Genomic DNA, 16,108 nt, shown 5'->3' on the forward strand with positions numbered 1-16,108 from the left:
GTTAGTTAGAATAGTTAGAAAAACTTAGATTTCATTGAGAGATGTGAACTAAACATACTGGAAAACATAAATCAAAAGTTCCAAGTCTAAATCAGCTGAATACATTATTGACTCCAAATCATGGATTAAACAAAAGAAATTATATTTGCATTGATGTGTGAATCTGCATCCATTCTTGGTAGCATGTAATATATGCAACTGCTCAGCTCTAGCTGTCCTTGTAGCCACATTACCATATTATTCAAATGTATCTATCATTTATATGTAAATAGACAAGATGAATGGCTTCTTCATAAGACAACAATTTTAAAATGACAACAGACACAGGCAGACATTAGCAAGATAAAAATGTTTCAAATATTCATTCTTTTACATTTCATCAGGAAAAATGGAAAGTATTTCAATTTTTTTTAAAAAAGTATTGTAGCAATTACTAAATGGAATCTTAATATATTCACAATACCAATAGCTATTCTTCTCAATAAACTACACTGATGTCATTTGTATCTTATAAATTACATGTTCTCAGATCCATCTGTGAAAATTGGGATGTTAATTATCATGGTTACGTTCATGATTCCACAGTTAAATGCTGAAGAAGTGCTACACAAATACCATATGTTTTTCCAAGGGAAATGAAGAAAGATTAATTATGAGTTCAAGTCCAAGTCTTCCAGCAATAATACTCTCAACACAATAAGATCATTACATTGTGTGCTAGGCAAATTGGATGTCTTAATTAATAGTTGAAATTCCAACTGAGCAGGAAAACTTTGAAACATAAATTGTAAGTAACAAGCTTTCTTTAAAAAAAAAATTAAAACCTTCATAAAGATGCTTTTGTGAAACCAAGTTATAAGCCAAAAGAAAGACACTTCCTCTTTGAACTTCCTTTGATAGTGATAGTTTCCTGTTGTTTAATCCTGTTTCATAAACAAAAATTACAATGTATGCTAGTAACAAATAGACTATAAATAGTTGATATGTCACACAAATATTTAAGGTAACATTTTTAATGTATTCAAAGATATCTTATAGAGCTGCTATTTTATGCAAAATTATGTCTCAAATGCTCATATGAAATATCCACTTCAGTATGACAATGAAAAAATAAAACCTTATGATAAAACTATAGGAATGTTGTTCATATCTTAAAGGACTGAATTCTTATTTTCCTTACCACATATTCGAAGACCAGGGTCAGGGTCTCCTTGGTATGGATAATGTCATGAAGCAGCACTATGTTCGCATGTTTTAGTCCTTTTAACAGAGAAGCTGTAAAATAAAGAGGGCAGAGAGACAATTCATCAGGGCTAAGAATCAACTAATATGTTGCATTATCACATTGGCCAATTGTCAGATAAATGGTATTTATTTTCCCATGTTCCAAGCCCAAAACCATAAAAATTCAGAATCATGGGATGGAAAAAAAAGGTCTTCATTTAGATCAAACCCACCAATTTTATCACCTGCCATTTGTTACTAATCTCTAGTTAGGTTCTATAATGTTCAGAGAATGTAGCTGGTTTGATTTCAATTTTTAAAAATTTTCAAGGTGCGTTTTACTTAGGATTGTTTACTAAGGATGTGGCTTACCTTAGCATATTTTCCATGTGTATGAAATAAGTATTCTGATGCTAGTGGAGAGTCCCATAAATGCAGCTAGATCCTGTTGTTTCATGATGCTACTGAGTTCCTCTAAATCCTTGCTGCTTTTCTGAATAGTGATACTGAGAAATATTGATGTTCCCAGCTGGACTTACCAGTTTATGCTTTGAGTTCTCTAGTTCTTTCCTTTTTACATTTTCAAGCTCTGATGTACACTGGATTCACATTTAAGATGGCTGTCTTTTTACGAATAGACCCCTTTATCAACAATGTTGTTCTTCATTCTTGGAAATTTTTTGCTCTGTATCTGCTGTTTTATGTTAGGATAGTAACCCCAATTATTTTTTAATTAGTGTTTACATTGTGTGTCTTTTATGAGCCCTTTTCTATTATTCTACCAATTTTACTATATTTGAAGTGAGCATTTTACAGACAGCATATAGCCAGATCAAGTATCTTTTAAAATTCATTCTACCAATCTCTGTGTTTTAATAGATATTTTAGGCTATTTGGATTCAATATAAATATTAATATGTGGGGTCACCTTTTATTTGCATTTGTTTTTCCCATGAGCACCTTAAGATTCAGTTTTCATTTCTGATTTGATTTTGTCTTCTATATTCTCAAGAGTTCAATTAACTCATTTCATTTTGGTTTTGACCATTTCCCTGCTTAACTTTTGTATGTCCAATTCCATGTGGGTTTTTGTTTGTTTGCTTGAAAAATCCTCAAAGGATAAATGAGAATATTAATTCATATTACAGTACTATTTATGTTTTTTTTAATTTCATGGTTGATCCTTAAGAAGTTTTTATCAGCTAAAATGCATAGATTCCTATTGTCTCATTCTTTATTGCAGTTTTGTGTAGATGTGGGCTACTTTATTCGACTCCTACTTATCTAGAGGATAAGCAGGTTTCCTAATTTGGGAATCCTCCAGCTAGTAGTGTTAACAGTTTCCCAACTTGATCAAGGAAAACCTAGTCCTGCCTCTTGAATCCCATTCCTTCTCCCATTCCTTTGATTAAGAAATGAGACAACCCTGACCCTGATAATCAGGCTCTTTCTAATATTGCTCAGCTTTTTTAAAAAAACCAGATGAATGAACAAAAAATCCTTCAGATAAAAATTTCAGTTTCTATGAACAATATCACAAAAAATATAATTGAACATTTTTTTTCTTCTTTTGACATATCTCCCTCAAATATATTGTTAAAAATTGAGCTTTGGGGTTAAAGACATTACTTATTAAATTTGGGTAGTGTATTTAGTTTTCATTTTTCTAATTCTACATACAAAATTATAAAAAGGAAAATATGTAAAATTTAATACTGTGCAAAGCAAGTAACCTGTCTTTTCAAATGACCAAAACCCTTATTACATTAATGTAAGAATACCTGAGATACTCATGAATACAAGAATTAATTTTAGAAAATATCCTCTTCATTCATAAGAAAAACAAAAATAATCAGAATTATTTCTGTGTATAGCAATAACCATTCTATCATAGTATTCAAAGAATAGGAATTTCTTCTCATTACTTTAAAAACACTATGTCTTTGATTTTGGCTTTTACTTATAAATCTAAACAACCTAATGAGAAAAACAAAGCACATGTTTTTAACTTATTCTATCAAGAACTTTTAATGATTCACTTATTCCTCAAATATTTATTTCTTCAGAATCTAGTTGCTGGCATTGGTGGCCTTGATCAGACTTCAATCCTGTGACAAACACTCAATCACACCTCAATAACATATCTTTAAAAAGAGATTTACAACACCAAGAATGAACCCTAGTGCAGACTACCAACTTGGAGAGAGAGTGATGTAGCACCATAAGCTCAGTGATTGCAGGAAATGTGCCATCCTATTATTTCCTCTCCAAGGAGAAGTAGCACTCTCTCTGAGTGATGGTTGGGGAGGTGATGAATTTATGTGGGACTATGAGTTACATGGGAACTCTTTGTACTTTCTGTTCAATTTTAACTGAACCTAAAATTGTTTGAAAAAATAAAGTCTATAAAAAATCAAAAAGTAAATTGCCACATTTTGTAATATATTAAAAGAAACGCAAATCTAGGCTACTCAAATTGCATGAATTTGAGACATACAATCACCATATACATTGGAGACTCCCTAGAGAAGCAAAGATAAAGCATATAAGACTGTTCAGTTCCAGCATGCTGTTATTATTTTTGCTATTCTGTTGTCTTCTCCAGGAAAACCTGCTTCAGGACAATATATTATATCTTGAACTCTAAGATAAATTTTTATAAGCACGAAATTGGTCAAAAGAAGGCCATCGGACTTACAACTGAATGGTGTGGCTACTTACACATGAAAAGACAAGAATGTATTCTCTCTGAAACTGAATCAGCAACATCAATGCAAATTTGAAGGCCAGAGAAGTATAATCCAAATACTGTGGGGAGGCCTTCTCCCTCATCCCACATATTTCTACCAGGGATGAGTTAGTTTTGCACATTTAAAAGCTTCTAGTAAAACTATCAACAAATTTCTGTTAGCTGACCTCTATAGCATACAAGTGAGAAAATAATCACAAAAATTACAATAACATCACTGTGCATGAACTTTGAAAAAGCAGCTAGTATACCCTTCCCATAGGGCTTAGTATTGTTCATAATAATAATTTACAGTCTTGTCAATTAATTATTCAAATAGCCCATCAGCCTTAAACAATTAAACTTTTATTAAACAGCTAGCATCAGATATTAATCTGGGGAAGAACCTCACATTGGCTCATTTTAAAAAGAATATCAATTTCTGAATTACTCTTCTGAGACCGACTTTCCACAGAGACCATTATTTCAAGCCACAACAGGGTATTTGAAAATGATGGCCGGGTACAGTGCTTAATACCTTGCCTGTGCAGAGGGGGAAAGTTTACAGGTGAAACAAATTAAGGATCTTCTGAGTAGCAGGTTACGGACAAAGAAATATTTGTAATTTTATCCAATTTCATTGTTCAAGTTATTATGTAGGTTGTCAAGCTCAGTGAACACCCATCTTTACACATAAGCACTCCAAAAAGGAACTGAAGCTTCCACTTCACTACAAAACCCATACATAGGAAACTGTTTACCTTGAGATTTTTTTTCCCATTTCCCCCATGACTGTCTTTTCTTCTCTAACTACTTACACTTAAATTGTTTCTCATTTCTCAGAGTAATGTCTTCATACCTATCACATGCCACTGCATTTTCCTACAATTTCAGTAACATCAAATTCCTGCCATCATTTATCTTCGGGGGGGGGGGGGAAGCATTTTTTTCCTGACAATGTCTAGCATCATAGAAAAAAAGTCATGTTATTTTTGTAGTATATTTTTTACCACTTTTACATGAAGTCTCAAAGCCTCCATGTTTTCATTCTATTGTATAAATTATTACAGATTTTATATTTAAGAATACATTTATACAAACTTTTAAAACACATTGGCAGTAAAATAAGCACTGATATCTGAATTTAAAAGCATGGCTCCCTTTTTTTCTGAGATTAACATAATGAATTCATAGCTGGAAAAGGATAAAGCCATTAATTCCAAAGCTGATGGCAGAAAAATGGCATTCAAGGGCAGAAAACAGCCTATGATCTACCAACATTGGGGGAGGTGACAGACAGGGCTGGCATTGAGGCTGCCAACACAGCAGCCACTGGTCACAGCAAGGTGCCAGATACCATGGTTCCTGCTGCCACCAAGGCAAGGGAGCCTCCTGGATGCCAAGTCTGTCCATTGATTAGCACTGACAAATTCCGGAGCCAGTATGTCCCTCTTCATGTCAAACACTGTCAAAACAGTACTCCATGTAATCCTAATGCAATCATAAATACACCACATGTTATCTTCTCATCATTTATATTCAAGCCAAATCCTACAACATTTGCGTTGTTATTCCAGCACACACGCTTTCCCCACAAATTTGAGGTAAACATGTGGCAACATTTCAAATTAATTTCACTAGTGAGGATTAAAACAATACAATTGAACATGATGTAAATGATTTGTAATTAGGCTGAGGGTGAAAAATCTTAACAATAATTTTCGGAATATGACATGAAAACAATAAGAAAATGAAAACATTCCATTCATCAAGGTGACTGTGCCTTTGACAAAGTCCCAGGAGGACAGATGGACACGGGGAGCCTGCCCTCTGGCTGGCAGTAAAGTTCAGATACACACTCATGAGCCATATTCACCCTGTGGTCTGCCACTCTTAGAATAAACATCTTAAGTTTCCACTCGGACTTGGAAGAGATGAATTTCATCTAAAATCCAACCCCATCCTGATTAAAATAAATGTTTTTAGTTAATATGGAAAATCAGAGAAAGCTCATTTTATCAGGTTTTCAGTGTAGTAGCCAAAAAGTGTCAGCAATATTTTTTAAAAGCTTTGATATTTAAGTGATTTTCTATATCACCATTTGAGATCCTACTAGGAAAGGAGGGATAATAAATGCACACTACCCATCCTCTCTTGCTTCCTGCTTCAGTGTCTGGAAAGTGCAAACGCCAGCTTCCTTCAGCTTGCTTGTGTCTGGGAGATGAGGAGACTTACACTAATGAAAATGAGGGCTGTGTCTTTGACCCCAGACTTACTTTTTATCCTGTGTACACACATACATACAAAAAGTCAACTCTGCATCACTGGGGGAAAGAGGTCATAGCTGGTCCAAAACACAGAGCTAAAACAATTTAAATCACAATCGGGATTTAGAGTTACGGCACGCTGTTCACCAGATGTCATCCAAATGTGAAAAAGCAATACAAGAGGTTGGGAATACTTTATTACTATCACATAAATTGTTATGCATCAAAAAGTCTGCTGTTTTGCAGTAGAGCATTCACCTTGCACATGCGAGGCCCTGGGTTCAATCCTCAACATCACATAAAAATAAATAAATAAAACGAAGGTATTGTGCGCAACTACAACTAAAAAATACATATTAAAATAAAACTCTGCTGTTTTTACTTGCTTTTTAATTAAGTTTTTCTGGTGGGAGATGAAAAAAAATCAGTTTCGCTGCATATTCATTCCTCCTGTTTGTTCCCACTCTGATTTCCCTAACATCAAAGTACTAAAAATTAGTGTTGGAAATTACAGCCTCAACCATTCTCCCTTGCTGTCAATAATCTGTTTATCCGTCACTTCTTTACTAGCAGAGAGAAGTCAGCAGGGGCTATTTCCACATCTCAGCTTCAACCTGACCACAATGACCACTTACTAAGTCACTTCAAAGAATAAACTCCTCCAACAATATAGCTTATGCTTATGGAACTGCCAAGATTTGACTGGCTGGATCCACTAGCACAGCAATGTTATCTGTTTCAATCTGGAGGAGTTTACAAATCAATGTTAGCTTTTCATAAATGCATTGGTAGTTTTACCACAGATAATATTCAAGGAGCCAAAAACTGAATAAATAGAAAAAAAGTTAAAAAGAATCTACTCATCACACCATTATTATACGAGAGGAGTGATACAGAAACAATTTAATTTCTACATGTAAATCTGTATCATCTGGCTTGTCTATGATAAAGACATTACTTTTATAATAAAAAGGAGGTATCTGGAATTTTTCTTCATTAGAAATAGATGAACCAATCTTTCAGCAGATAAATGGATAAAAATAACGTGACATATAAACAAATGGAATTTTACTCAGCAATAAAAGAGAATAAAATCATGGCATTTGCAGGTAAATGAATGGCATTGGAGAAGATAATGCTAATTGAAGTTAGTCAATCCCCAAAAATCAAATGCCGAATGTTTTCTCTGATTCATACTGGGGTAGAGAGGGGGAGCATGAGAGGAATAGACAAACTCTAGATAGGGCAGAGGGGTGGGAGGGAAAGGGAGGGAGCAGAGGGTTTGCAAGGGAGGTGGAATGTGATGGACATCATTATCCAAACTACATGTATAAAGACATAAATTGGTGTCAACATACTTTATATACAACCAAAGATATGAAAAATTGTGAGGTATATGTGTAATAAGAATTGCAATATATTCTGCAATCATTTATTTTTTAAAAAAATCAATTAAAAAATCAAAAAAAATAAATAGAAGGACTAAAGAATCTAAACAACACTATAAAATAAAGAACATATAAGGTTTTACATAATTAATAGGCAACTTTGTACAACCCACAATAATGAATCATTATGCGACTATTCTTGCCTCACTAGGGTATTGATGGAATTTTTTTTTATCTTAGGCATGTCAAACGATAATTTGCTCTCATTCCACACATTAATCCAAAATATTGAAATTGTCCCTGTCTAATCAGTTACTTCCCTGTAGTAAAATAAATTTGCTCGGGGCAAAACATTTCAATTCTGCTGGTTCAACCTATATATGACTTATCAGCTGGTTTTCCATGATCTACCTAGTCTTGTTCCTATTTGCTACTCAAAAGATCCATGCAATTGCAAGTAATACATAAATGTTGGACATGGGTTTCTTTTCAAATGTAAACATCTTATTAGTAATTTCTACAGAAATCAAACATTTCTAGCAACGGGTAGAATGGTGATGATTACGTTCCAGGTACTGTACTTAGCAGAAAAGAGACAAATTTAGGAATATAAGATTTCTGGAAGACTTGAAAACAGAAGACTTGATTTTTATTGAGCTACTTAAGATAGCTTTAAAAGCAGTTAGATGGTTTGCTTCATTTTAACTATTTTAAACTTGATTAGACATGGGTTACAAGTCCAATTAGCAAGAACACTACAATGTAATAAAAAAGGATATGTGGCTTGGCACCAAGCCCCTTATGTGTTCTGACTAAGAATAAACATTTAGCCAGGCATGGTGGCGAATGCCTGGAATCCAGGGAGCTTGGGAGGATGAAGCTGGAGGATTATGAGTTCAAAGCCAGCCTTCTCAACTTAGTGAGGCCCTAAGTAACATAGTGAGACCCTGTCTCTAAAAAATATATAAAAAGGGCTAGGGATGTGGCTCAGTGGGTTTAATCCCCAGTAGCAAAATAAATAAATAAATTAGAATAAACATTTATATCATGTTAGGTATTGCTAGCAGACTAAGCTCAACTAAACCTTTATTTACATGAAATTATATGGATAGGTATTATTCTTGTATACAAATTAAGGTAAGTGTAAAATCAGATACCTCCTTTGCCATGGCTAAATATTCCAGCGCCTGAGGGCCTGCACAAAGGACAGTTGATCAAGAGGTAAAGCAATAGTTTTACAGCATGTTTCCAGGCTCCCCTTCCCACATTATCAGGATTTACACTGTTTACTTCATAACAGGTGAATGTGCTCCTCAAATCGTGGCCCTCCAACCACATACACCAAAATGAATTTATGCACTTGATATTAATGCATATTCACTGGGTTTTATCTCAACCCTATCAAATGTGAGTATATAGATATAGGACCCAAATAACATCCAATGAATATTTGTTTAATATTTACTATGTGCTAGTCACTATGGATAAAGCAAGAGAAACATGTACACAAATTCTTGTTCCCGTGAAGCTTATATTCTGTATTTTGACCAAACTTTTTATTCAATATTTATGTATCCTAAATTTTAAAGGCACTATGCTATGGCTTTGGTGTGTGTGTGTGGGGGTAGCATGTTTATGGTGTGTGTGTGTGTGTGTGTGTGTGTGTGTTTGTGCATGCATCTACTCACTGTTCCATGAGAAAATCAACAGAAGCAGTCACATCATTGATTAATAGATTCATTTATTTTCTATCTCACACACACACACACACACACACACACACACACACACACATCACCATTGAGATAGACACCATTGAAGGTGACAGCTTTTAGCTCAAAAACAGAGGGAATACTTTGTTCTGAAAATTTGATAGTATTTTTATGTGTGCAGAGTTTTTCTGTTCAGTATAGTAACAAATAATGTTAGCTCACAGTTTTTCATTTAATAATAAGATGTTGATAAGGTCATGATTAAATGGACTTTTCAAATCTACAACAGTTTGAAAAGATTAAAGTTTGCTGCAAAAATGTTTCAGAACCAGTGCTGTGGGAAATAGAATCATTATGTCTTGACACACAGTTAAAGGATCATGAGCACAGAGGAAACAGAAGTGGAGGAACATAAGAAATTAATATGAATTTTGGTTGGGGATAAATTGAAATTTCAAACATACCATTACTTCATTTGATGGAGCAACAAAATCCAGGCTAAAAATTTACAAATTATCATATAATTCAGTAGAAAGAACAGTCTTAGAGACAGTTCCTTAGAATCAGCTCATGTTGGGACAGGTATGCCACCTTCTCCCCCACCTCGTCTAGGACAACACTTTGTAACCTGTACCTATGTCTGGACAAGGACTCCACTCCCTTCATGCTGCCTCTGTGCAGCATAAGCATGGTGGGAACCCATGCTAATCTCACTCCCAGAGAGCCCTGTCACCTACACCAAGGCCACTAACATGCTGAGCCCAACTGTGTTCCCTCGCCACTCATGCCCATCCTCCCTCTATGTCTAGCAACAGTGAATGACATAGTGCTTAGCACACTTGAGCACAAAGAAAAGGTTCAAGATGTTTACACAGAAAGAAATGATGGGATAAGACAGGCCTTCTGATCAGGTGTTAGAAAAAGGCTGAAGAATCCCAGGCTAGTAGTGGCCTCATTTCTCTCTCACTTCACATTACTCAGGTGGATGCAGCATTTGAAGAGGACTAATCTACCTCTGCAAATACACAATAGCAAGATGGGAAAACAAATTTACCTATAAAGGGTAGAGTGAATGAATGCCAAGTATTCAGTATACAGAGCCTTTAGTGATAAAAATAAAATTATTTATGTAAAGTTACATAGGCAAAATGTTATGCAATGCATTTGGGGAGATTCTCTTTCCCAATCTTTTCTAAAAATTAAGAATTTTGTAAATCTTTTTGATATTACAACAATAATAACTTTAAATGATTTCATTAGAGTCTCCTATTTTCTCCTCTAAGGTCAATGTGTATTTGTTAAGAAACTGACAATACCTTGGAAGTGCTACATGTCCTGAAAGTATTCTACTATTGCTTAAAACAAAACATTTGGAAGTATGGTTTACTAGGATAACTATACAAGTAAAGTAAGAGACAAGTTGTACATTCCATATATATCCCATTTCCAAATTAACAAGGTAACTTCATATTTGTCACGGTAATTTAAAAAAAAAGCTCTTCTAGAAAATGACAATGGCAAAAAAAAAAAAGTCAACCAGAAGAACTGGGGGAAGAGGTAATATGGTCATATATTCCTCAGTGTCTCTGCAAGGTGCATCCAAGACTGGTATTGACATAGCTCTGGCTCACCTAACCTGCCCTGGCATACAAGACAGGCAGCTCCTGAGAAATATTGCAAACATCCACCTACTATTAGCATTTCCATCACCTTCTCAAATATATTCAACCTCCTATTGACCCACATTTCCCTTTCTAAAAAATGTCATCTTGTTTTGTGTACATTACACACACATAATCTTATTGCATTAAATGCATCCATAATTTGACTGATTTATCATGCACAACTGAAATAATTCTCACAGAATTGTAAAGGTGAGTGTCTCCTTCAAGAGCATCTTATCCAACCTTTTATTTGACATCCAAGGACAGCAAAATAGACATAAATTTGGCCACAGGTCTCTAACTCTGACCTCCTGACTCCTGACACAGTACAATTCTGTTTTTGTCATTGGACTAAGCATTTTCTGCTTCTCCCTTTCCCTTAGTTACTGACCTTTGCTCTTAGGTTGTTGCTGTGGGTCATGGCTTCCCTCCATCTTCAAATCTACCCCAGTATTGAGGGCAGAAAACCCTGAAGCTTGAATAGATTAGAGACAGGAGATACATCTTGATTGTTGCACAAAGTGTACACTTGCAGCAGGTTTAAAAGCACAGAAATATGAAGGGGAAAACTGCTATTCAAATAGGCTTTTAAAAAATTGTCTTTATCTGATCAAGTCACTTCTCTTCTTAAAGCCTTTTAACAGCACGTTACCAGGGCTTCCAAGGACCTGCACAATAGGCCCTTGGTGAGTCCTCCTGCAGCTGCCCAGCCCTGCCACACTTTGAACATCAGCTTTCCAACTCCAAGGCCTCTCAGACTCCCATTGTTTCCATCTACTCTTGCAGAGATAGTGGACCTCAATTGGGCCTCACCAATAGCATATCTTCAGATCTTAACTTAGCTACCTTTACCTTTGAAAGTCTTTCCTGAACCCCAAATTTTAGGGAGCACTGCCCCTCACAGCATTATGACTACCTGATGGCTGGGTTCCACCTGTCTGCATCCCGGTTCACTCATTGTCTGCACTCACTGCTGCTCTGCTCACAGCTCTCAATACAGTGCTGAGTTTATAAAAGATGACTATTCAATGCTGGTTGAATAATGCAGGCACAAATGAGAAAAATAAAACCCTTAAATGACCATTCATAAATCACTGCAAGAAGCACAGTTCCTAGAGTTACGCTCCACTGTACATTGGTTATCAAACTACAATGTGCTCAGTTCAGCCTGGATATGGTGATCAGACTAAATCTGTTCTCATTTTCATATTAACTGACAAACACATTGCAGCTATATAGTTCATTGATTTTTAAAAAATAAACAAAGGGACAACCTATAGGATGCCATTAGTTCTTCTTTCCTAAGTGGGTGGAATGCTGCATACTAATGCTGTAACTAAAAATGCATTATTTTATTTCCACTCAAATTTCAAATTATGAAGAGATGGCAAAATTGCTTTGAAAGTATCATTTATTTCTAAAAACTCATGTGAGAAACTAAAATTGCATCATAATATTGTATTCAGCATAAGATGAACTTATAAACAAGAAGGCAGCATTCATAAGAAAAGAAAGTTGTTCTAACCATACAAGGATTTACAGTAGAACCAAATAAAACCAACACACAGACTTGGATTGTTTGGAATGTTGCAATGTTTCAATTTTTTTTAAATTAAGTATTTAAAGATCAGAGGAGTTCATGGAAGATGTACAATTCTGGTTTTCCTAGAAAAACCAGAATCCTTGCCACCCCAGGAACCCTGGTATGTGTACAGTCATACGGCCGTGGCTACACAACTGGCCTCCTACACAGCACCAACACCCAGGTCCTCACCCTCACTTGGGTGGCAGTAACAATGCTGAGGAAGATGGAAGCAGTCAACTCAAAGTGGGTTTGATGTGTCCCACAGGTCAATAAGCATGGTAAGAAAAAGGACAAGAAGGAGAACATGGGAGAAGCGATTACAAGATGGCCCTGGTTTCTGCCAAAGAAAAAGGGGGCAGAAATAAGGTTATAACCATTTCACATGCTTTTTCTCAAAGTCCCGGTGACTCTCCCAAGTCAGCCTCATGGGTCTCATAATGGGAATCCTTAGTGTTTCTAGCACACACAATTGTCCTTTCTTCCTACCCTCCTCCCTCCCTCCCTTCCTTCTTTTCCCATCTTTCTTTTTAAATTATGTCACTTTGATTACAGATTCACAGAATGACAGATCTCAACAGACACTGAAGGCCACTTGGTATAACTGAAGAATTTTTCTTGACCTAGAAAGAATGTCAAAAATTATACAATTTAAAATCTCTCTTTCCGCTCTCGCCCTCTGGTCCTCCAATTCATTCTCACAGGATGAAAAATTGAGTAGACATTAAATTTCCAATATTAACCCCCTAAGAAAATGAGGAATAAAGAACAAAATGGACTTAAGACACCAACAAAGAGTCAACAGCTGACCAGGGCCAGGAGCAGGCCTCTGATTCCCAAGCTATTCTGTCAGGCTTCAAAGTGCAAAACTGTAGCATTTGGCCAGATAAGCTGCTGATGACCTGACATGTCCACCAAGACAGACAGACAGACAGACACACACACACACACACACACACACACACACACACACACGGAACAATGGGCAGCAGAGCAATCCTCAGAGAGCAGACTCAACACATGAAACTAAGCGTAAATTAGTTCAAATAATACACAAAAGTGGCAAGGATTTGAGGAAATAAATATACTCATGAGTGCCCTTTATGATGTCAGAGTGTTACTGGGGAGGGAAGAGAGATTAGTCAATGTCTATTAAAAATTAAAATATTTCTCCCAGCCTCTGAAGCAGCATTTCCCCCTGGAAATTCATCCTTGTGGATACACTACTAAGAAGATTCACTTTAAAGTTCCTCACAAATGGTGAAAACCTAAAAACAATCTGAACTCTCATTCATTATGTTCTGGTTAAATAAAACATGGCACAATTATATAGCAAAAAAAAAATTATAGACATTTGAAATCATGCAAAATTTCTATAAGTACTAACACCAGAGCATATCTGAAATTTGTTAGTAGGGAAACCACCTTGAGAAGTGTATGTGATTGTATGCATGGAAGGAAGCAGAGGGCACAGTCCAGAAGCTATAATTAGAGGTCACTTGTGCACAATGTCACAGAGCTCAGGGGATGAGTGTGGATAGAAGGCTAGTTTGCTTTGACTTATATGCATTATTTAGCTTATTTTTTGCCTAATCTATTATTTTGTTATAAGTAGAGTTAAAATATTAATAAATTTTAAAAAAATTCCTTATTTTCTTTTCTTAAGCAAGCATCTACTTTAAAAACTACTTATTCATTCATTCAAGTAACATTTCCTGAACACCTATGTTCTGTTGGTGATGATCTAGCCTCAGAAAATATGGAAAGGTACAGGGAGTGCTGAAATATTTTTCAATAATTTGCTCCTCCTGGAATATATGCAAAAATTGCATTTCGTGTAGGTTGGCTGTGAAGTAGAAAAACATCCAAGAACAACTTCAGATTGTTTTGTATGATCTGCCTAGAGAAATGTTTTGATAATTATAATTACAAGCCCTGCTTCCCTAAGTAAGATAAGCAGTTGAATAAAAAATACCAGTATCCTTGCCATCCAAAGCTCCTCTGATGGAGTCTTAAAAGGAAAGAAGACAAAGAGAAACAATGTTCTCCCACACTTACTCCATTTACATAGAACAGCTTTAGGAAAATTGATTAATCAGAAAGCAACCTGCTCCTGGGAAAGGTAAGAAAAGAGAGGAGGGAAATGGTAGTGGTGTCTGTACCCAGGCTGGGCCCCAACAAGGACTACTGTGCCACCTGCATTGCTCAGGTGCTGTTCATTCTTTCCCAGTGAATAAACTCATAAAGCAGGGCAAGTGACGAAGGCACAACTTGGTGATGACTGATCACATCCACAACTGGCCACACATACTGTGCCCAGGTCCTGGTCCTCAGCTACTCTGGCATGGGGCACTGGGTGACTGAATATGTTTGTATTTTTATCCTGTTTTCCTACTAATGCTATAAATAAATAGATCCCATACCCCTTAGCACCTGAGATGCTGCTTAGTGTGGTAGAAATGGCAAGTCAGTTCCTTCAGGCAAACTAAGATAGTCTCTAAAAGAACATGAAAATAGTCAATAATGGCACACAGCACGGCATTGCATAGTCTTACCTAGATCCTCACTTCAAGCAAGTTTCTACACTCAAGCAGGGGATAAAAGACACACAAATGACTTTAACAGTTGTGCAAGGGCCATCAGAGTGCAGCAACTGCACAATGGAAACACCAAGGGAATGAAAGGAAAGAAAATGCCCAATAGGAGCAAAGCACAGAACTTTGTAGTGTGGGTGGCAGAGGAGCTATTTGAAAGAACCTGTGGATATGCTACAAAGAGGGTACAGACTAAGCTCCAGGAGCTTGAGGGTAGGGAAAGGATGAATCATAAATGGAGAAATATGTAGTTCGTTTTGGCTAAAAATCAAATATCTGATGGAAAAAAATTGGGAGAAAGTTGGAGACAAAAGTTTGGGTCCTGATTATTCAGGTTTTAATGTAGCACACTTTTTATTTGTATAAAAAAGAAGGAAAAGTTAGAAACAAGAGGTGAACCTCTAAAAGATTCATGGAATTTGTGTATTACAGGAATACACAGAATAGACCACTGTTGGGAAAAAGGACATCCTTTTGTATAAATCTAGGTGATGGCTTTCCTCTAGTGACAACCCTACAGAACAGATACTAGTAGCTAGAAAACAGGTTACTGATTGCCATCCTAACTCAGTGACATAACGGTGTCATCACGGGGAAAAACAATTCTTTTTTTTTTTTTTTAGAAAAACTCAACCAGATATTATATTAACTGAAATGGAAATGTATACGCCTAATGAAAGGTTAGCATTGAGCGCTACCTGTTAGTTGTCGCATGAATAATATAATTTACTACAAATCTTAGGAGAAGGTTTGTCAGAAATGTATTCATACGTAAGTGGCACCAGAAAAGACAGCTCACAAAAACAATCTCCTCTTGACTGCATGTTGGACATCTAAAGTTGGACATTTTATTTTCTTCTAGTTTTAAATTGTCACTTTATTTTGAAGGAAAAAATTGGATTATAAGAGGAATTCAAATAAGAGTCTAACTCAATTTTCTGATGGAAAT

General features: G+C 35.9%; 1 protein-coding gene across 4 annotated transcripts in view; it reads right to left on the reverse strand.

Annotated features, from left to right (window-relative positions):
• Cdk14 (cyclin dependent kinase 14) overlaps positions 1-16,108 on the reverse strand; it is a 701,075-nt gene that overhangs the window by 304,406 nt on the left and 380,561 nt on the right. For all 4 annotated transcript variants that reach the window (XM_078040445.1, XM_005334679.5, XM_021732783.3 and 1 more), the window contains one exon: positions 1,181-1,275. In XM_078040445.1, coding sequence (XP_077896571.1) covers positions 1,181-1,275 — 95 coding nt within the window. The remainder of the gene's footprint in view (positions 1-1,180; positions 1,276-16,108) is intronic.

The sequence above is a fragment of the Ictidomys tridecemlineatus genome, chromosome 2, assembly GCF_052094955.1.
Source record: "Ictidomys tridecemlineatus isolate mIctTri1 chromosome 2, mIctTri1.hap1, whole genome shotgun sequence".
Classification (NCBI taxonomy): Eukaryota; Metazoa; Chordata; class Mammalia; order Rodentia; family Sciuridae; genus Ictidomys; species Ictidomys tridecemlineatus.